Here is a 23,800-nt window from a genome sequence, read left to right as displayed (position 1 = left end):
CAGGAAGCGCGGAACAGTCAGGGAGCAAGCCTTACACAGACAGGGTGTAGAAGACCCCACTGTAGCCTGTGTCGATGTGGCCCCCAATACAAGCTGCCATCGCAAAGTACTATCAGTCACAAATGATCACGCGAAACTTCTCACTGCTGACAGATTCTTACTGGTACCGAGGCAGAGGAGGCAGCCATTGCGCTAGCCATGACCAACGCGCCAGCCACTAACATCATTTCAAAAACAACTGCTCTTAACTTTTCCATTGGCATAGTGCCCCCCACCACCCGCCACCCGCCACCTATCATGTTCTTGACAACCCGAACAATCCGCCACTCTTATTTAGACACCCGCACATGCAGGTCTTTCAGGTAAACGGTTGTCTCACTCCCTGCCTGACCCGAGGTCTTACTTCCTGGACTGAAGGCGAGGGGGGGGGGGGGGGGGGGGCTTCCGCGGAATCTGGGGAGTGCCTGCTGTCCTTTCGTGACAACCTTCCCTACTACCGCAAAAGTAGGAGAACATAACCACAAAGATCACACAAGCTGCCCATTGGCGCCGGCTACAAATGCACACAACTTCATAATCCATTCTCCTACACGCCCGCTTTCCCGATCAATTTCCCTCAACCTGCAAGCTCTTTCACACCTTACCTACACACTATTTCGCACAATCTGAAAAATATTGGGAGGAGAGTGGAGATTGCAGCTATCTTTTCGGTGCCTAGGAACTTGCAGCAATTATGCAGGAATTCAGAAACCAGTAGAGATCCTGACTGCGTGAAGAAATATCGCCCGCGTCTTGTAAGCTGCGCGAAAGATGTGTACTCTATTTCCTTATCATGTGGCAATATTTACATCGGTCATACAAGCAGGTGTCTGAACACGAGACTGCAGGAACACAAAAGAAGCTTGAAAGATGTAGACTCGGGGTAGCTAAGTAAACATTGCAGCCAGTGTAAGGTCTGTGTACCTGACATTGAAAAAACTGTTGTTCTGCGGAAGTGTTGGGACACTACCACAAGGATGACAGCGGAGCTAGGCTCAGGCCATATCAAAGTTATCCGATAAATGTGTAAGCGTGCCGTCTGTACACCAAAGCAAGAAAGAGCTGCTGTTTTATGATCTCTCGGGAGCACGATAATGATTGGAGGTAACAGGTTAGGAGCGACGAGATAATCATGCCACGGTTTCATTCGTTCGTTTCCTTTTATTTATTATTCCCTCTTGAGTTGTCATGCAACTGCTGTCTATATAAGCCAGTTGAAGACAATGAAAATGATATTGATAGTCAGCGCCCGTGTTTGCGTCTGTCTCCCTTGTTCTGTCCGTGTTGCTACTGCGCTGTAGTCTTCAGAATGATGAACCAACAAGCCAGCGATTATGTATTAAGTATTCTGCTGCAAACTTGGGGTCTTTTTACACAGGTTACTCCCCTGCTCCTCATCCACACATCCTCTTTCGCCAGAGGTGACCCTAGACTACGAGGAGAGCCTACTCACCCACACCACCGACTGGGACCAGGGCAAGATAATTACTAGCGCTCTCTCTCTCTCTCTCTCTCTCTCTCTATAGTATAGCCCTCAAATGACTCTATTTGCATAGTAAGGGAGCCCTCTACACGGGGAAGGCTACCAAGTTTCATTTAAGGGGCTCCGCTTCCGGGAGTCCTTCCTTCGTACTTGTACACGTGTGATTACACTATAAAGCGACATTTCATTTTCGCAATATCTAGCTCCGAACATTTCCATGATGTCTACCTTTAAATCATAGTAACGAACGAAACCGCAGGGATAACAGTTCCGGAATACTGTCATACTCTGAGGTTCCAGGTTGCGTCAGTAAGAGGATCTCCAGAACAGGTGTGTGTGACGTCCAGTGTAGGATACGTAATTGAATTTTTGAAAAACGTGATTGTAAACCCGCATACGGAATCAAACATTTGCTGCGATATCTCTGCGTCTTTATCTCGTCAGCGTCCAGTGCTTGAGTTGGACGATGACCGATACCGAGACTAAAGAAACATACAGACAAAAAACAGACCGCCGGGAATTGCTTTACTGCAGCTGTTTCCCGAGCACGTTTTTTTTTTTGGTTTTCTTTTTTTTTTTTCATCCTGCCCTGTCTGCATAAAAACATCCCCACAAAAAATGGTCGCGCCTGGTAATCGAGATTGGGTTAAAGATAACCGGAGGTTGCTGTGTAAAGCAAGTTAGCCCCCGTTTGAAAACAAGCCAAGATGCTCTACAAGCAAAGAAAAAACACCAGGTTAAGCGTTTGCCTTCGCCATTCAGGTATTTAGGAAGAAAATAAAGTTTGGGAAAAGTCAGGTATTTAGCGCTCGTGCTCGCGCAAGGCCTTTTCAGTGTGTCGGGCGAGGAACTCTGCCGCATGTGCAGCGCTAAAAATGTATGGGAAATCCTGCCCGTTCCCATTGTTTCTCTAAGGGAGGAAACCTTGGAAAATAAATTAGCAACCTGCCCACTGCTATTACATCCCCCAAAGCACGTTCCGTGTTGACGTCTGTCAGAAACATAACAATGGGGAAAGTGGGGCGCGCCGGATGTATTGATTGAGAGACGAGGCTGAGAGGCGTCCCTTTCCCAGGTCTGCTCTCTTTGAGGCGCGTGTTAGCTGTCACGGTTATAATACAGACAGCACGAGCGAAGACCGCTGTAGACAGCGGGACATGCTTTGTTTTGTTTTGTTTTTTTCTTTTTTTTCTTCTCTCCACCGGCGTTTGTTTTGATTCCAACCGCTGTGAGCGGGAGTACTATGACGATTCACCTTGGGACCTCACCGCGACATACGCGACAACCACTCGACGTGCCAGAGACGTCTCTCTGGTTGTACGTTGAAACAAAACAAGAAAATATGGAAATTAAGAACGCACACACAAAGAGAGAAAAGCAGCACGGTTGAGAAGGAGAGACAGAAAGAGGAGGGATGTGGGGGGGGGGGGAGGGGGGGGGCGAAAAAAAGAAACAGTCAAAATGAGGTACTTGCAGGAAACGAGTTTTTCTTCAGCTCGTCGTTCACTCCGAAATTCTCGCCGAATGCTGAGCGCTCTTTCTCTGCTCTTCCTCCTCCTCTAACCTGGTGCCTACCCTCTCTTTCTCCTCCCCGCGCCGTTATACGAAGGCGTATCGCTGCGTTGAGCGGCAGATCACTCGCTCGCCCAATCTCCTCCTCACCGGACTGGTCGAGTTTCCACGGAGCGCCGTTCTTACTGCGGCCATCTCCACGCGCTCCACACCGTTCGCCAAAGTGTACGCAGAGTGCCGCTTGCCATGTTCCCGGTCATCGCGTTCTACGTCGCCCTCCTGGTCGTCTGCTCCGTTCAGCGGTGCGTAGCAGACGACGTGCGCGCGACGCCAGCAGTGCCATCTTCGACGCCCAGCACTGGCACCAGCGAGCTCAAGGCTGCCTCCAACGAGTCGCTGGTGGAAGCACCGCCACCTCCAACGACGCAGCAGTTGGATCCGGACTACGGGGATGGCGAAGACGACGCCGAAGCGGAGGCCAACGACACTCAGGTGATACTCCTCCTGCCCCCCTCGGCGCGGACTCGGTCGGTAGGGCGAGGTTGAGCCTCTCTTTTTGCGTACATTCATTTTGTGCTCGGTTGTCCTCTCGCGCGCTGCGCAGGGAGCCGAACCCTCGTTGTTACCCAACTTTATGAGCTGATGCGGCGTGCACCAGGCGCATAACGTTTGTATATACAAAGTTCCCAGACCCTTCCACGCAGAACGGTAAGTTTAGACAAAGGGATAGGCATTTCTGGATGCAAAAAAAAAAATAATAATAATAACAATAATAAAAATAAAAATAGCAGAAAAGGTTATTTCATGATTAGCCACTCTAAAAATACTCCCAATATTAGTTTAGCTGGTCTACAGGAGTCAGTGAGGCTGACCCTTAAATCTCGCGAATACGCCATCAACTTTGAATCTCAGGCAGCTGTCAGAGCCACTTAAAAATGGAAACTTTGCTCTCACCTTCGTGGAGAGCTAATGGACATTTTAAGGAACTCTTCTCGGTTCAGTTTTGATTAGACAGGCCACTGGTTGTGCTAGAATCACAGGCATCAAGTTAACAGATGCCCTCGCCCGCAAAGCTTTACCCCGGACACCTGTGATTGCCTGCCCGTATACCCATCGTTAGGCCTGGAGGTCATTGAGTTTCGGCAGCTAATCAGTATATACTACTGCATTCGACAACATAAACAGGATATATATTCCATCCCCCGACACCAATCTCTTCAGCTTACCCATTCGTCTCACAAAATTCAACGTAACATTCTTATACACCCACTATGAGATATCTATCCCGTCATCAGGGCACACCTCCATGTTCCAACTGCGCAAAACGTTACGTCAACGTTTCTCATTGTGTATTTGAAGGTTCATCAGCCATACAATCGCCACAATGCCCCTATCCACACATTAGTTCGTACAGTGTTTGACACGCATCGGAACGGCTGCAAGGCCATCTGACTCTTGCTGCCAGCCAGCTACCAGCTAAACAGTCGGCAAAAAGCTGCCTTATAAAAGGTATGTTCCTTTTTAACTATAAGAGTGTTATGAGGGATACTACGTCAGCAGTCTTTTCTTCTTATCGCTTAAGTCTTGAAGTAATAGCAATGCTGGTTTTATATGCTCGGCTAAAATTGTTTGTGCGGTTTGTAAAGATAGCGGCTGCAGTAAGGCAAAAAGGCCCGAAGGCAAGCGCTGTGTTGGTCCCTTTCTTCCTCTGGCCTTGTGCCGTTGCGCTGCTTCACCAGATATTTATGCTGCTGATCTTGGCAGGCCATGTCAACTTACAAATATACTAACAGACTATTTCGGTCAAAGTGCATAAAAGCTCCTAAAGAGTACTCCATCGATTAATGTATATTTACTGCCTCTCGGCACATGCGGTAAACTGCAGGTATAACTATCGGTCCACTAAAGTAGCTCCCCGTGAGTGACTGTCTGATGCTTTCACATATCATGAAACAAGCTCCATCTCCGCGGCCCTCACGAGACGACTCGTAGTGAAATATGGAGGTCCAAAAGTCACGTGTCCTTTGTCCTGTCATAACTGCCCTCAAAGAGACAGCGACGGAGATCTATAGGCTCTCCGAAGAGAGGACAGCGCATCTGAGTCTCATAGAATCGATGGTTGCCTCAAATAGAAAATTGAAGGAGGGCAGAGTAATACTATGCGACGTTAATTCGATGTATAAAAGCAAATCTATGGCATATAGATTGTCCTCCTAGACGAACGAAACTTAGCCAGGGGCTCACTTCACGCTATCGAATACAGCTTGGCGAGCGAAGTATCGAAACATATTCCCATCGCCTTCCTCTTGATTCTGTTCGATTCTGCCCATCGTTAATTTTCTTCACGTTGGTCTGAGCAGAGAAGTGCAGGATCTCGATCCTGAAAGAGCAAAAGTTATGTCTTGACGCAATAGTAAAGAACCATGCCAGCATCGGGACACCTTTTACTATTCCAAGAACGTCTACAGAAGACGATAACGTAGCCTCAATTCAAGCGACTGACATGCGATGTTCGTGTGAGTTTCTAAGAATTCCATTAGGTTAGCTATCTCTCTCTCTCTGTCCTTCTCTCTATTCCCCAGGGGTAAATGTTAGAAATCAGAACAATAACAATATATACCAACAGATTGCCGTGAATCACGGCACTCTGTGAAATAAACCCCAGTATTTCTCACAAAAAGACAGACAAAGTAGCTGGACGTCCTTTGCGTACCTCTTTAGTCGACGAATACTCTCCTGCGTGGTTTCGCGCGATCAATCGGTCATTTACATGAGAGTGCATGCATACCTAGACATTCCTAGCGTACAGTGGTGTTCATTCGCGCCGACCGAGGTATTCTGCTAAGCTAGACGAACGCGTTTTCGAACACTCGAACCACATGAAATTTAACTGCGCATTACCATTTTAAAAACGCCGTGAGGGGTAAATGAGTGGCTTAGTTAATGAGACTAAGGAGCTTACATGGGTCAGGCTTTACGTAGAACATCCTCTGTTGTCGTCTGCTTAGGTTTTTCAGTGTCTTTGAATGTCCCCATGGACATTCTTGCCAGATTCAGATCGCATAACACTCAGCCCACTCGCCAGTAGCACTTCCAAGAATGAAGGCATGCGATCGATAGGCATTTTGTTTTGTCATAAAAAAAAAATGCATTTATGACTCCGCTCGCAGCCACAATATATTTAGTAAAGACACTCCACTAGCCAGCAGTGTCAGCCTTTAGACCCTTTATTTGACTCCTCCCAATTAGTTATAACCTAATTCACGGCTATTTAAAGAATGTGTGCTTTCTTGGGAGGGATCGAAAAACATGGTCTAACATGCGTTTTCCTCACGTTACATCTGTGACACGAAAATTAAGTATATCCAAGCACGCCGGCAACAGTTCAAAAACGGTGCGTATATATTCCCGCGCCACGATGCAGAATCACGCAAATTCAGTTCAGTACGACGATCTCATCTCAAAGCCCTCGCTGGCACAATGACCGTTGTCACACTTTCGCACTTTCAGCAGTCATTACATGGCGACTATGAGTAAGAAGCCCTCACTGTGTCGCGCCACACGGTACTTATCCTCCGCTGTATATTTCTCGCTCTCCCGCTTCTCCGAGAATCCTCCCCTCTCCCACATAAGTGAGAAAGAACGAAAAATAAACACTAGAAAGCGCACCGCAAGTAGTGCACGCGGTAAATAACAGAAAAGCTTGGAAATCGATAACATATTGACGAAAGACAAAAGGTGATTGCTGCCTGCACTTCGGCTCAAGGTTGCAGCCCGCATGAGTCGAACGGCGAGGCCTTGAAGAATATCTGGGCACTGGGGCCTCCGTGGAAACCGTGCACAAGCGCGGAGCGCTTGATGGTAACCTCGGTCCGATCGATGGTGGCTCAACGCCACTCTTTCCTCAAGACAGCGAAGTAAGTGCAGGAACATCTAAGGACCTCTAAAGTCTGAAGGGCCGACTCCCAGTTCGGTAGTGCTCAGTCGGTATTGAAGAGGTCTTCACATTCCCTTGGCGGCGCGAGCAGCCCTCTGCAGTGGGGGAGGGCAGTCAGCCAAGACCTTCTTAGTTGGCCGAGACGGCGAGACAGCCTTGACCCGGAGCATTCATTTGCGGTCTTCAGCGTCGCCGGATTAGTGGAGCCCGTTTGCAACTGCGTCGCGTGAACCCGTCCGGTGTGAAAAATCAATCTGGAAGGGGGTAGCGCGGGCACACTGACGACACGGGCGTCCGCAATGAGATCACTTGCCTTTCAAGAACCTGCCCGAGCCGAAAAACGGATGCACCCATTCGAGTTCGGCCAAGTGTCAGATCAAAGAAAAGATCCCAGGAATGCTCTTATTGTATGTGTAGTACATTTGCAAGTTCTAGCGCGACTTGACGCGCTAAAAATTTCCTCTGTATTTGGTCCTTTGATCTCTTCAGGCTCAAGATCAAAGAGCTCAAGCTCTTTTGTAGCAGATGGCGAATACCTCGGGGATAAAGTTAAGCGTTCACATTGTGCATGATCGTCGGCAAGGAATGCAGTGGTCTCGTTTTTAGGGAAGGCATGGAAGGACATGAGAAAATTATGTAGAGCGTGGACCCTATATGGCAAAATCAGACGAGCCTCTTCGCAGTTCTGTTGCATGCACGAGACAAGAGTCACAACATAGCACCTTCGCTAGAGCTTAGCAAAGCTTGACATGAAATGCCCAGCTTCGAAACAAAACATGAACGCAATTACAAGTGAAGAGTTCAAACAAATAAAAAGGCGAATCTTTCCACTTTCATTTAATTCCCGCGCCGTCGTAGTATTTCTCTTGTGCCAAATTATTCCTCCGAATGCGTTTGTCATCATTTTTTTCTTTACCATGCCGCACAAGGCCAGCCAGCACATGTCACCTTAATTAGAAATTAAAAATATTAGTCGATTTACTCTGCAATTAATAAGTCTGATCAGTTGTAGTATGTGGAAGAATCTCACTCGATTCTTTTCATGCGCCGCTTTGTTTGTTTGTTTTTTCTTTCTTTCTTCCTTTCTTTTTTTTTTATTTTTTTAGTACAGTATCGTTAGAGTGAAAGAAGGTTCCGCGTCGCAAGAGCTCGCCCATTTAGAAAAGTCTCTCTGTTTTGATTGTTTTTTTTTTTTTTTTTTTGTTCCTGATTGTTTCAGAGCATTCCTTGCCATTAAAATTCCAGGAAAATGTACAGCTGACTGAGATGCCCCCGAGAGGCTACCTGAAATTTGCAAGGGGAAATATGGAGACTAATTAGCAGGTTAGGAGCCCATTGTATTCATGCAGCCGAGTGTGAAAAGAAACAGTTCCGCGTGCTTTCCGCGAATTAAGAAGGCGCAAGGTGCAGTGGCGTGGGCTGCAGTTACGCACCCTGGCTCATTAAAGCTACCATTATGTAAACTGTATGCAATTAGGAGTCATTCGTTCAGTAAGTAAGGCTATGAAGCACGGAGGAAGCATGATGAAACCACGTCATGCTGCTTGCAAGCACGGTTGCCCCAATTTTCCCTTTCTGCTTCCTTCTACAAATGTTGCCGAACGCTGCAACGAAGCCGTTGTAGCATTCGACGCGGTGGCTCAGTGGCCAGGGCGCTCCACAGCTGAACCCAAAAAATCGAGTTCCCCCCCAGCCGCTTTTCGATGGAAGCGGAAAGCGAACGGCGCCCGTGTACTGTGCGACGTCAGTGCACTTAATTCAGTGAACTGCAGGTGTTCGAAATTTTCGGAGCCCTTCACTACGGCCTCTCTCATAGCTTGAATTGCTTTGAGACGTTGAACTCTATAAACCAAACCAAACCAAACCGAGAGCGCGGTAATAAAACGTAGGCGTAAAATACGTGTCCACGCTTAGTGACTTGATGGATTACGAGATTTATGAAAAAGAAAAGTAGTGAATTTAGCAAATATTATCTAAACGTTGAACCCAACACTGCTTCATTGGTATCTGCTGCATTCACAATCCATAGTTGATCTGAGCGTAAAGCATTTTCTTATTGTTGGTCTCTCAGGGACATTCCATTCTAGCATCAGTACTACACGAAAGTATTGTACAAAAACAATACTGAAAAAACTAGAGGGTCTCTTAGATGCCTCTCAAGAGGAGAATGAAGAAAGCCTACCCTTCCTCTCCTATCATTTGCCTCTCATTGTTTGCCTTTTATCGGCGTTCTTTGTAGTTCTACATATAATTATAATTGGTTTACAGGATAGAGGCGCTGTATATGTCACACTTTCTCCGGCAAGTGTGAGTTTGGACGATACACCACCGCTCCTGTCGCGTGGCGTTCCTTGGCGCGCGTTCAAGTGTGGGATTGCAAATGTCAGGAACGCTAGACAAGATGAGACTTCTGGTTGGTCGCTTCAAATTTGGCGGTGGTGACGTCACTTCTCTGTCGACCAATCAGGTGCGCTGCTCGCGCGGACAGCTTTTGTCGACGAGAGTATGAGCCATTAAAGGCTTTCGCCTTAATAATTTAGGGGGGAATTTTAAAAATATAGGACCAATCACAAAATCGCCAAAAGAAGCAAGCTCCGCACTGGTTGGGATGATAAATTAGAATTAGCGCCTTCCCAGTTTTCAATGCCACAGCCACATAGCATGCTTCGCACTGGGAGCGCTTCGAACACTTCAGTTCATTGCCGATACGTGTAAGCACTCAGGACGGAGCGGTTTCAGTTTATTTCCTTTGATACTGCTTTCGGGCAAGCTTGAAGCTGCTGTCTGCTGTTTTAGTTCGTCCATTTTCCGTCGTGTGGCGCTACTCGGATGGTACTCTCCTCCACAGCTGTAAAGCAGGCGGGAAAGCTGTCCGACGGAGAACAGGATGGCAGAGGGCACTTTAAGGTCAGTTTAACCGTATCCGTCCGGCATTGCAAAACCGAAGAAGCGCTGCTGGAACACTCCTGGAAAACGCTGGATAACATGCTTGGAACCGGTAGATAGGCTACACAAATGTTGCTCTTCATTTCCAATAATTTTTCATTAAACCCTTAATGATGATGATCATGATATTTTACAGCCGTGTAGCCTAAGTCCCAATCTGGGTGTGATGCAGCACGCGGAGCCCCTCAGCCCTGTTCATTATGTGAACCTCCCGCATCAGCGAAAAATCAGGGAAGACCCTGACGCGAACAGCAAGTCTCCTTCTCGCAAAAAAATCAGTTTCGCGCACACCTGGCCCGTTTCACACGCTCCGCAACGCCCTCACTACGCCTCAAGAGCGTGCGAACGGTCATCATCCACATTTATGAATATTGTTGGGGACGGATTTGGGCCATAACACTTCCTCGCCACTCACATGGGATATAATTTTCGAGCCATTGCTGCAGTAACCTGGATTATTGATTCATTTCCTGCTTCTTTATGCGCATTCTCGCCCTACTCTGGTACCATTTGTTTTATGACTGAACATTGGAGTAATAAAGTTATCGTCAGCAGCCGGCCACTCGTACTAGCAGCATCTAAACGCATTGATACTAAGAACCGGCAAAGCCTACGCTCTTGTACTTGATGAGGCGTGGAAGAGTGAAGCATCATATTCATTACGCAATACTAGAAGAGATGGAACGCTCGCTGGCACAAATTGTTTTGTTGCACCTGCAGAGGTAATCTTCATCCGCTTCAAGTTTTTCTTCATGACGAAAAGTACATTCGTGAGTTAAGCGTCCTTTTTGTTGTCGTTTCGCTTATACGTAGAAGCACCACAGACATCATCTTCTTTTGCTTAAATATACTCTCTATGACGGGAGTTAGTGCTGGGATGAGCACATCTAATGGGGATATTCTATCTGACATGAGAGTAATCATCTCAGCTCATGGACATACGCCTGTTTTGCAAGAGGAGAAGCAACCTCTGTGAATGCAATGGTCCATGCAAGGCGTGAGTTGGCTGGCGGGCGGGCTGTATGGTCCACAATTTATTTACAAAACACTGAGCATGGCAACAAACATGATGATCGCGCTGTCTCATCCGGTTGAGACATGAGAGCAACCATATCCTTATATGACACCGGGTGTAAGCAAGCCCAACAATAACTACCTCTCTCCTGTGCATAATAAAATAATGGCCCTGGTGTCGTCACAAAATGACGACAAAAAGCCCGTGGCAGCTTAACCACCGCTGACCGCCAGCTGTAGTCAGCGAGGCGTAAGGATTTGCCTAGCTGATAACGGCCTCATTACACTAAGTAATGGCAACGTATACCGAACCATAGACGCACCTGTGCTATAGCCCGTCTCGTAGTTGGTAGAATCGTCTCGTATAACTTCTCGTTTGCGGCAACGTGTGTAATTTCTTGAGAACACTGGTGGAAGACGGCGTACTTCCTTATTGGTTCGCGCAACCTATATGGGTAACACTAATACACGATGGAGCACCAATGTGAAGCTATAGGTTGCTTCCCGGAATTGCACTTTTGCCAAACGACATTTTTTTTTTTTTTTTGTTATCTCTGGGGAACGTATATGAGCGGGCCGGCTGCAAATAGGAATAGTACATCTCTCAAGATCGATTGCGCAACTTTGCCTCTTTACTAACGTGCAACTGTGCCGACGTGACCTGTATTGCTTGAGTGGTTTGGCCTCTCTTTCGGCTGTTTTATGCATAATTTCTGTGACCACGACGTCGTTTCAATTCAATAAGCTTTATCGCGAAAGAGCACAGCACAGGCCTCTTTTTCTCAGTTTAGCTCTGCGCGAGCCCATCTCTATCCTAATAAATTTCCTGACCTTGTCTCCGCATTGACACTCGTATCCGGCTATGCTTGCCCTCGCTAGATATTCTCACCAACGGTAATCTGTTCTCCTATGGGGATCTCGCAGCTAAGGTGCTGTAAACTCGAATTTAGCATCTTACTCGGGCAACCTTATTAAGTGCATAGTTCCCGCTTAATAGACGCGAATTTCTGAGGGATAGTTGTCTTTTTAATATATATATAATGCTAGAAATACCCAGAAGTACGGGTTCAGCAAATTACAGTAGATAGCCTGAAAATCACGCTGCTTAGCAAACTTGAATCCTGACGTTGCCGTCATCTTCGCGTTCTTCGAGTGAACCGGCGTTATTTGTCGCCTTATTGACCTGGGAATGCATTGACCAGAATGGCCCGAATAGGAGCAGAAATTTATAATCAGGAAATAGTAATAAAGCGCTCATGTGCTTAAAAAAATTGCTTCAATCGGAGAGTCCACCGGGAAGAGGATTTCTTTTTCAAGCATGAATGATTTTTTAGCAACGAGCCTGTAATTGCCAGAATTCGCATGCATGGGAAACAGCCATGCCCAGGGTTCGCCCACTTATTCATTGATTTGAGGAGAGATCGCTGTAAAACCTAATTTTATCGATTTTAACAGTGCGTGCCTCCGAATCCTTCTCTTGAATACCCATCACACAAACCTTGTGCTAATATGCACTGTCTTTTTCAAGAGACACCGAGGACGGATAGGCATTGGCCTGCATTCATAGCATATAGGGTACGGTATTTTCATTCCAAAAAAGATAACTGTCGCCAAAAACAAAGCTTTGATAGGCTTGAAAACATGTGCAAAAAAAATCCAGAGAATCAGTTGTTTACTGAGAGCAATAATTAGAAGGGCTTATTTTCAGTGTCCTTTTAAGATAGATACGTAATATCGGCGTCCTTAAGCCACAGATACAAGAGCAAAACTTGTGAGAAGTACGAAATAATTCTCGTGAAATCTGAAGGAGGAATGATGCGCTGGAAGCAAAATGCAAAACCTCTCGTGTACTGCGCGTTGTCAGTGCAGAGCCCCAGGCCGTAGAAATGATTCCAGACACTTCTGCAGTGAAGTCACTCATAGCTCATTCTTCTATGCGGGGCGTTAAACATCGCGTACCGCACACCGGATACCATCGCCAGAACTAAAACGTAAGCTGACAAAAACAAGAAGCTTCCAGTGGCAAGCAGTTAATGAGATATTTTTCAACAAGCTTAGAACGGCAGAAACGAGACTAATTAACCCTAGTGAAAAAAAACCTATGAATCACAGTAACCTCATAAAGATTTCTCATATTAAACACTTACAAATCTCATATAATCTCATACAAATATCATTCAGTGTATGAGAAATATATGAGATTGTACGAGATTTGAGTGAGTTTCAAATCTAAACTCATTCAAATATCATACAATGTCATATATTTATCATACACTGAATTATATTTGTATGAGATTATATGAGATTATATGAGATTTGTAAGTGTTTAGTATGAGAAATCTGTATGAGGTTATTGTTACTAATAGGGTTTATTCGCTAGGGAAAGGCGGAAGGAAAAGAGCACGTTAGGCGACAACTCGCAATCTCACTTTATCAAATGCTCCATAGTTCTAAATCAAACGTAACCTAAGCATAGTCAACAGTTACAAAGTCAGTACCAGGTACTGTGAAAGGTTTACATAAAATGCGCCAAAACCTTAGTGGCGACGGCAGAATTTCAGTCTCTTACCTTAAATAGTGAAAATGCAAAAAGAAAGTCCATGGCACGCTCAAACGTGCAATTGATCTGCTCACACAATTTTCTATAATAGATTTGAAAGAAAATATTGTCTTAATTAAAACATGGTGTTTGAGTAACTTATTCCATTAATTTAGTATACTTCATGCTCGGCGGGGACAAACAAGAGCACTGTGCTGGCAAGTAAAATAATAATAAAAAAAAGAAGCGTACTGGCTTATTTTGTAGACACACGAAGCGTGACCTCGCAACAGGTGCATGTTGTTATAAGCGCGTTTGCGCCGCCTCTCTGCCTCTGTGATCGTTGTTTACCACTGTTTCAAGCAGCGAGCAGTAACCTCATTTGCTTCTTGTTGTTGGCTACCGTTCATATACTGTGCGTTGCTACTTGTTTACACAAGGTCTCGCGTCGATTATTTCGTGTATATTAAGTACAGAACAGCAGCAATGCATACCATAAACCTAAGGTATGCGCTTGTATCTTCTTTATTTTCTTTATTATCACTGTCTGCTTTGTTTCCGCGCGAAAAGTGACCCCGTGAACACCCGAAAAAAAAAAAAAAAAAAAAAAGCATGTTCTCGCAAAAGGGATTTTCCGCCTAACCTCTCCCCGCTATAACCCAAGCCGATTGGGCCAATATGCAGAGGCTATACACATATAACAAGCTGTAAACAAACGTAACACGTTGGTGCAGCTTTGTAGATTGTAAATAATGCAGAGAAGAAAAAAAAAAAGAAAGTTCTCTTTTTCATAGCTAAACAACGTTGAGAGTGTTTGGTATTTCGTGTTTATGCGCTTTTACGGAGATACAAGCGGTGATTATAAAATATTGAAGATGCGCGCGGCCCGAAAATTGCCGCATTCAGGCGAAAATAATATAAAATGCATAACGAGATGCTGTATGTACCGCCCCATACACCCGCTGGCATTCGTGGCGTTGCGAAATACATACACGTAATAAAAAGGAATACAACACGGCCAGTGAGTTTCGAGGTGCGCTCGATTTTCTTTGCGTGTATAAGCGACCGCACAGGCGTGCGAGCGGGTCCGAAAATGCGCCCGCGAGAGGCGTTAGCTCGAGTACGCGTCACTGAAGCGCTCGAAGAAATGCGCTTTGGAGGTGAGAGCTTACGGGGCGAGGGACGGAGGAGAGTGGAAGAGTAAAGCGTGTCAGCGAGATCGCTCATGCAAAATTTGTGTACGCATAACGCACGCGCACGCAGGCGAAGAGGACCAAGCAAAGCAAAACAAGTTAAACGCAAAACACCCTTGCATTTACATACCGTAGTTTCCCGCATATGATATACACGATTTTACAAAGGGGTGAAGGGTGCTGTCATGTTGGGGAGCTGGGCTGCTCTCGTAGCACAGGAAAGGGTTGACGACTTCCCCCCTTAACAGCCCAGTCAAATCGGTTTCTCCAAGGGTCGTAAAATGGTCTATACGAGCGCCTTCCTTTGCTGCCCATTACTTCTTTATTATTATTTTTTTTTTCAAAATTCTAGAACCTAAATGCAGGTGGCTAAATAATTATAGGGCAAACTAAGTGCCTGGAATCTAGCAGTCTTTCCGAAGTCGAACGTTTTAATTTTCCCCATCATATACCATAATCGCATGCGTGATACCATAATTTTCTTTTTACCTGCCGGGAGAGATAAAAGAAAGGGCAACTTAAAAGGAGCGATGAAAGATACGTCTGATTATGTAGTCTTTATTACCTGCTTTCCGCCCAATGAAAACCGGATTCTTCTCTTTGTCTGGACGAAAATTATTGCATATTATGGATCAGTATAATCGTGGGTATCCGCTATATTAAAGCCCGAGTCTAAAATGAAAACTCCCGTCATTCCTGTGGTCGATTACCAATCGTGATAATCCCGCTCAGAAAGCCGATGCCTCGGGAGGCAGCTAAAGATTACATCCTTAACCGACAGAATAACGCGGCATCCTGCATACTTGCGACATCGAAGCCATGGTTTTTACGACACAGTTGCAAACGGAGACGTAGCACTTCAGTGTTGCGGGAAGGATACGGACGCAATCAAGGCGCGGCTCCATGTCCTAAGCCATGCACACATGTGAGGCAAAATGGACAAACGTACGCATATGCGCTAGATGTTCGAGTACGTGCAAGCACATTTATCACACCGTACAGCACTCGTTGTATCCCTCCTCCCAAAAATAAACATCACGATCATACCGCTAGTTCGATAATGAGCGTTACCAGAAGCGTAATCGACTTTTTTTTTTCCCCCAGTTCCTCTCGTGAAGTTCGGGAAGGGGAGTTCAACCTGAGTGCGGGCGGGCTTATTGTTATATGCGAGAAAAAATGGTAGATCGCTTTTTTTTTTTTTTTTCAACCACGCTTAAATTCCCGTGTGCGTATGCAGAGCCACAGCTTACGTGCGCAGGGAGCAAAGTCTAAACTCAGCTGGCTCAAAAATGGAGTCCGTATAGGTATATGTGTACACACGCCCGCAGGCGGTCCTCCTGAGCGGCATTTATTCTTTTTTTTTTTTTTTCATTTTCGCTTTGGGCTCTGCGCATAGGAACGAAACACATACGCGGTGAAAGAGGAGGGGCGTGCGTCAAAAGTCAGCCCAGTCGTGACCGAATTCTCCGAGATCCAAGCGTGCGAGTACAGCTCCATGTATGCGTCGTTGTGATTTTTGCTGTTGCTGTTGAAGTCTGCGATTTTTATTTTTATATATTTTTTTCTTCCTCTGCCCCTCTTTCTTTGAAGGGAAGGTGGCAGTGAAAAAGTGTCCTACATGGCGAGGGATTCGTGCGTCCGTCTCAATGCAAAAATACACATACGATAAATATAAGGCTGCACAATGCACAACTCCTTTTCGAATGAAACAAATTTTCCTGCTTTTTTTTCTTTCCTCGAACTTTTCTACGCAAGGCGACGCCGTTGCATGCGTGCGATTTTGATGTAAAATGTATAAATACGGATAAAAGAAAACCGAAGAGACTGAGAAAAAAAGTTGAAAAAGTTGAAATGTTTTTCTTCTGAGTACTTTATTTCCAATTACATGTCTCCCCGAAATCTAGTTGCATCAATGGTAAAATTGAAGTGAGATGTATAGGTAAAACGTAGCCGCAGATAATTTATACCCCTTTTCATATCTTGAACTGACATCGCTAATAATGGACTACGTATAGTTTTCCTCTCAAAATATTTAGTTTCCGCGGAGCGTTAGAAAGCAGTATGAGGCTGACAGTGCTCGAAATACTGAAGCTGCTGGAATAGTAAGAATGACTAAAACAGACAAGCTGAAGCCAAGTGTCTGACGAACAATTCACACGTGCCTTCTCTTCACATAGGAGAGCTCCTATGTGTTTATGCGTGCGCACCGGGCTTTAAGTAAGAATGTATCAATTCATCGTTGCTCTTACCATCTGGAGCAACCTACAAGGTGCATTTATTACGAGGCTAGCGCCTACATTCACCGTTGGCGAATGCTTCCTGCTCATCTCTTTTATGCCTTGGGGCATAAACTAACCTATCAAAAGAAATATGTCTGAAGCAGAAAGATAGCTTTTTGTTTGTTTTTTCTACTTGAATCCACCATGAAAGCCTTGGAACCTTCTTGGAAGCTTCTTGGAACCTTCTCGTACCCATGCAAATTACCAAGGATTCTCAGACGCCCGACCTCTCGCCGCTTGCTACATCTGACAAGTAGCTTCAAGCCACCGCTGTATGAGAGTAGCTGCATCAAAGCCCACGTATGTGCTTGCGAAACACGACTCGGTGCTGACGAGGCGAAGACAGACAGGAATGCCCGCTTCCCAATTATGTCGAAATATTACTGCTTGTTGAGAAGCACGCGTTTTAAAAGCGACCCTGCGCTGTGGGACATCCTTAAAGTTCCAACCCCATGGCTTGCTGAGTCGAAGGAAAGCAGTGACGTGCATCAGAGTGTCAGGCGCTCGGGCACGTACTCAAAGAAGCCGCGTTAAAAAAGGAAAAGAAAAAATAAACAGGCATTATGTCTTTGTGCGAGCGTGGGTGCGTGGGTGACGACAAGTACGCGTGAAACAAAATTACGAGCTTGGGTGAGCTGACACGAGAACTGCTTTCTCGTAATGCATCACTTACTGCTTTCTATTCTTGTAAATAAGCTAGCGGGCACGCTACTAGCAAATTTAAAGGACCTTCGAGAGCCAGCCACTAACAGCATTTCCAAGGGAAAGGACAGACTGATCGCTGAACTCCACACTGTGTGTGCGCACACGTGCGCTCAGCTTATAGTGTTAATGAACGAGACTAAATTCTCCGAAGGAAAACTGCTCATTTGCCTGAAGGTCATGTTTTATCTTGTGATATTATGCAGAGAAGTTTTACCATGACAACCGTCTGACGTAAACGTCGGTTAGCTGCTGAATGTCAGTTTGGCATTAGGATGGAGCAATGTAATCAAATTTAGAGTTCTGCTTTCAGTTAACCTGTAATGTAGGGGCTTACTTAGCACCAACTCTGCGAGTGGCTATCGCGACAAACTGTGCTCTTAATCAAGTGAACGCGAAGAGTTACGCTAGTTTCGTTAAGCCACCCTCACAGAGTTTGAAGTTGGACAGGCAAGTTTGCTTCTTGGAAACCTCTCAGAAACCCGAGAACCCTCTCAGTACGGAAAGAAATAAGTAAAAAAAGGAAAGGATGAGTTAGAAACGTGGACACAAAAAATTGCCTTTTGATATGTTTTGGTGACACTTGCTTACGTTACAGCCCAACTTGATCGAAAAGTGTACCGATGCTCAAAAAGCGTGCACTACCTCGTAGCCAGCGTACGAGTTTCCGGCGACGATTAAAATTACAGCAACGATGATAAAATTAAATCTTAAAACTTGTACATCTGCTCCACTTTGCTGCATAAGGCCGTGGAGGTAGCAAGTTTCTGTTCAGCAATGCAGGAGATAAACCATGCTCAGTATGCATACTGCCGGCAAAAGCTTTTAGGATCCTGAATTCAGTGTGATACATGCAGTTTTGTGAACGTGCAAGCAATCATTTTCCGCCCCCCTTACAGCGTAGCAGGAGAAGTTCCAACTCCCTCGGACACTTGATTGCATACAGACGATACAAGTACATCGCAAAGTGATAGCGCGATTCGTGCACCCGAACAAGAAATAGCTAAAAAAAAGTGGCTTGGTTGATTTGGTTTATGGGGTTTAACTTCGCGAAGTCACTCAGGCTACGAGAGACGCCTAAAAAAGGAACACGTGACCGCATCGTCTCGCGCCCGTTCACATTCTCGCACACACAGAAATGCGTAGGCAATGAAATGTGCTCTGGAAATTTTATCACTTGCTACATAGTAGGTAATGTTGCTGCTAATAAAAGTGATCAATAAAAAAAGTAAGGAAAATACACTTCGGCTAAATCTTTCATTGTATACTGCGGTGTGCACTGCGACTAAGCAATGGTCCTTCGTATTGAATCGGCAAATAAAACATGGTGTATGGGAACGTTATGAACTCAGATGTGCCAAGGCGGCTGTATGGAAATAGCACGTTTAATGCTTTCCGCTTACGGCTTCAGACTCGGAGCTGAGGAAGCAAAAAATAAATGTTATTTCCTATCAGGCGGAGGAGAAGTTTTCTTTCGCTCACTTTGCCGGAGCGCCCTTAGTGGCCGTTTTCGAGGCGCCTCTTTACGGGGACAGTGTTCGCGCCCAAAAAGCGGCCATCGATCAGGTTGGAACGAGAGCGCGACCGATTAAACTGTCACCCCTGACAGCCATAATTATTGGTCGCTCAGCGCCCGTTGCTCGACGATGAGGATCGATCAGCAATGAGGCCTTCGCGGTGACCGCAGCGCGCAGCCTTCCGCCACAAGCGCCGCTGAGCGTCGCCACCAAAGTTGGGTTGATTATAAACGTAAGGTTCCCGATAAGCCCAGCGAGAGTCATAAAGTGGATCAAGCCAGAAGGGAGAGTTCTGGGGACAAGATGGACGCGTTTTTCCTTACTTGAGACCGTATGCAGCTCATTTTGAGTGCCCGCAGTTTCCTCGGACGTTCGACTTCCATTTGCGATTAGGTATATATTTATGCATAAACGGCATATCTGTCATAAGCGACACATTCGACTAAGTGCCGTATGTATGCGCACAACTTAAGTTGAGCATTTAAATAGATGCCCACAGTATTTATACAAAAATACACTTTCTTAGGATACCTTTCATCTTCTGAGTGAAGCGATTTGCCAGCGTTTTTATTTAATCGTAAGAACTAAGCTTTCTTGGGGACTTTTACGTTGTTGTAAGCAGTGCCGATTTCCTCGCCGTATGAATATTTATTGCCACCTGTCCAGATTTTCAGGAAGAATAAAAGGTTGCCCGCGGCCATGTCCTGAAATATGATGGGTGCAGAATCAATTACCCGCCTGAGGCCCACATTTAGCCTCTAGGCGGAGGTTGCGACGCATACTCACTGCGAGAAGCTCGTTCTCCCTCTTTTCTTTTCTGCCTTCTCAATTTTTTTTGCCTTCAGATCAACATAAAGGCTTTAACTAATTCCAAAAGTGAAACTATATAATAGTATAATGGATGAGGTATAAATTTTTCCTAATCATTGCAAAGACAATGGTTTTTGAAAGTTGACTGTGCCATTAGGCCATACTTCTCGACGCCTTTCGCTGTGCTCATGACGGATTCTAAGCTGTTAAGGACGTGAAAAGGAAAATCGTACTCGCAGTTATGAACATTTTTTACTATCACAAGACCCTCCTTCAATTATAAAGCTGCACGTATTTCCATTGCAGCTTTACAGCTGCTGCCGTTTATCGCGATATTTCAAGGACAGTTTGAGAAGAATGAAAACAAAAACAAAAAGGAGTATAAGTGCGAAGAATAGTGGATACAGAATCTATTTGGCCTTTCTCTGTTTTTCTTGTTTCTTGTTAGTTTGTATCAAGCCCGTACATCAGCTGTCGGCAGTGCGCACACCAGTCCGCCACGCAATGTTGAATTGCTGGTTTCTGTATCTTCAGCTAAGAGAGTACTTTTCATGTGGCCCTGAAGCACACTAAATCAAGCGCTGAAACACGGGGGAAGCTCGGCACTGTGCACAGCTTACTGGAGTGTCTGAATAGGAGCTCTGAAGAGAGACAGAAGTGTGCGATGTAATGACTATCAGCGCTCTAGCGATAGCGCTGCTTTTCGGTCAAACTTCATCCTACGCACTGAAGTCAAGTCTCACGAGGGCGACTGCGTGCCGTGGTTGGAAGCGGCCGACCTTTGATTTCTCCAACAATACGCTGCAAGCACTTTTTGAATCGACCAGATCGCGCGACATCATCTCAAAATACAATCAGTGATCGGGCGAGAGAATAATGTGAAACGCACTCATGCGTCGAAATTCTCCAATCGAAGGGCACGAAGCTCATTCTAATATTGGTGGCACATCTCTAAATTATACTCAGGTAGCATCATGCCTTGACGTCATCAGAAATATGAGCGTGTTCATTGCTTCAATGGCGCAAAGAGCCTGATGCAAAGCAAACCAGCGGTCTCCGTGAGTTCCTCCATACAGGCATACAACTCGAAAACCGACCTGCGATTTTCCTGACTGCGTAGTGCGTTTTCGGGACGTAAACAAACTTTTCCACGAACAAACGCCGCGTGAGACAGGGCAAATAGGCGTGCCGAAACCCTGTCGCGCACAAAGTAGAAGCAAAAAGAAGGAAATGCAATGAAAGAGGGAAAAGGAAGTGGTTCATACTCAGCCGCTGTAGACTGTTTGCTGTCTGCAAACCACAACGTCGAAACCACACGTGAATTTCCGACGTGTGACACAAAACAAGCTGGTCCTACAGGGCATGCTTTGCGGGCAAAGCAAAAGGTTCGAGTTGAAAAAGCAGAGCGAGGCGGTTTTCTTGGTCGTTCTTTCCGCTCCGTTTGCAAACATAGGGCCATTGCATCGTATCTTTTTCTTCGTTTCTTTGTCGCAGCTAGCGCCAATAGCAGGATCAGAAGCGGTGTCATGTGGTATACAAGCGGGATGGATACGCGAAATAAAAATGGCTCATTCGTGTCACTCGTGAATTAAATGTACCAAAAAGTCTATTATACTGCGCTAATTGCTCCGACAAAAAAATGTCAGTCATTGCGTGCATATGCACTACTTCGTGAGTGATACTCCGTGATTGATGAGAATGAAAGAACAAGGTAGGAGCGGAAGGGGTATGACGTTGCATTTAAGCAGTGCATAACACACTTTACTTTACGGTCAGCCCATACAGCTTCGCAGACCTTTCTCTTCGTGTTTCAGCAGCACGTAACATCAGCCTCGCACGTTTGCCTTTCAGTTCTTTTCACTTGGCCACATCTTCAGGCTCCATAGACTTCACTTGACGGTTCTGCACTGGGAGGAGTGTCTGGCAAAGTGTTAAAAGTCTCTATTTCACGGCATACCATTGAAGGCATATATCGTTGCGTCCAAACTTTTATAATAAAGAGGGGAAATAGTGATACGGCCGTACGAGCAAATGGCGCGCAAGAGGCAGTAGAGAAGGTTGGGGGCGGGGGGGGATACCGCAGATAAAATCTATCGTGCATGCCGTCGTCCCACTCAGCGTTTCTTTGAATCGACAACGGCTGGCGTCACTGTTGCTATGGCGACTAAGCATGGAGGCATCACGCAAACAAGCTTTTACGAGGTGGATGGCTGGATATGTTCTTTAGCAGTAAAAGTAGGTTAATATAGTCTGCGCTTGTGTTATATGTATGCTTCTCTCCACTCTGGATTGAAATCATCATTCGGATATCGCCCGCGATATTATGGATGCTGAAACCAGTCATCGTTCATCGAGGATCGATTACACTTCCCTCTTGTTTTGTTTACAAAAATCCCAATTTTTTAGGCTCGTTCATGTACTTTTTCTGTCTTGTCATTGTCGTGACGCTGGGGCTATGGCGACCCGGCCTTCACTTGGTAGCGTGCAGAGACTCCGGGTTGAAGAAGGACTGAATCTTCGAAGTTGGTAAAATATGTACAAGCAGGTTTACTGGCACTTTGAGAAAACGTATTTACAAGAATATTTACATGAAGAAGAAGGGTACATCAGCAAAATGACAAGCGTTAAGAGTTCATAGCGAGAAGCGACTGGATGAGCCGTTTACCCAGGGCCCAGAGCGACATTTCGTGCTCTGCAGCGTCCTTAAAAACCCCCTATGTCCAGCCCCTCTCTGAAGATGCTGACCAACCAAATCCAGGGCACGCCCCTCAGGTATCGGCATCCAATCGAACACATCACTGCACTGATGGTCTGAAGCACTGACTGGTCCGGCATTCATTCGTTGGGCGTGATCACTTGTTGGCGGGAAAAGCTTGGGAACGGCGAGGAGAGGAGGTACATTTCTATTCTTCAGCAAAGAAACCACAGGCTGGTTCTGGGGGTTTTACTTCTCAGAAACCCGAGTGCACGTGGCGCCGCATAGGGCTCCCAACATGGTCCCTTTTCGACAATTGCAAATCTTTCCTGCATTCCCGGGAAATCACTTAATGGCCGTATGAGTCATGCTCTTCTCTTGTCCTGCACGTCAGCGGACATGTCACTCTGTCGTCTCCTTTGGATAGGAGGCATTCATCACTGGAGGATAGCACTTCTCGACTGGAAGGGTGAACAAAAGAAAGCACTTCCTGCTATTTCCCGCAGGGGGACGTTTCTTTGTGTTTTTCCAGACGTTCTCTTGACAGGGCCAATTTGGCATTTGCAGGTTGTCCACAAAGCAAAACATGCTTACAAAACAGGATTCCTGGAAACAGGCTCACTTAGAGCCAATGGACCATCACCACATATTCACAAAACTTTTCCATGCCCACAGGCGAACAATAGAGCGCGCAAATGCGGATGCTTGGTCGTAACAGCCTCCTCCCCCGCCAGAAGAGACTCGGAGGGCAGCAGCCGCAGCTGCTGCATGAAGAGACGACTTAATGGCCTGCACGTGAACGCTTGAAGCTCGCTGTTGCTTGTCGCGTTGTCTTGATTGTTGTAGGCCAAATTGCTTGAGCTATCTGAAACTCAACCACATGTCGAAGCAAGCACTCGGCTCCCGTCTGAAGAGACCAGGTCAAAAGAAAACTGCCATTGTTGTTCGAGAAAAGCCCACTCTCAAGACGTTCAGGACCCACGTATGCCTCGAAAACCAAACGTGCTGCTTTACATAGTCATCTATATTCAAGCGCACAAAAAAAAAAAAAAAAAAAAACCTGATTATCAATTTGGATACATGGTGAGGAACATCTCGGACCGCTTAGAAAGAGCGGCTAAGCGCGTCCGCATT

General features: G+C 45.8%; 1 protein-coding gene across 1 annotated transcript in view; it reads left to right on the top strand.

Annotated features, from left to right (window-relative positions):
* Positions 1-3,141: 3,141 nt before the first annotated feature.
* LOC146190755 (ganglioside GM2 activator-like) overlaps positions 3,142-23,800 on the top strand; it is a 62,583-nt gene continuing 41,924 nt past the window's right edge. Inside the window, exon 1 of the mRNA XM_084601136.1 lies at positions 3,142-3,526. Within this exon, the coding sequence (XP_084457262.1) occupies positions 3,281-3,526 (246 nt within the window). The 5' untranslated portion in view covers positions 3,142-3,280. The remainder of the gene's footprint in view (positions 3,527-23,800) is intronic.

Source organism: Amblyomma maculatum, chromosome 4 (genome assembly GCF_055883805.1).
Source record: "Amblyomma maculatum isolate TAMU_Amacu chromosome 4, ASM5588380v1, whole genome shotgun sequence".
Lineage (NCBI taxonomy): Eukaryota > Metazoa > Arthropoda > Arachnida > Ixodida > Ixodidae > Amblyomma > Amblyomma maculatum.
This window is presented reverse-complemented; position numbering and strand designations above follow the sequence as displayed.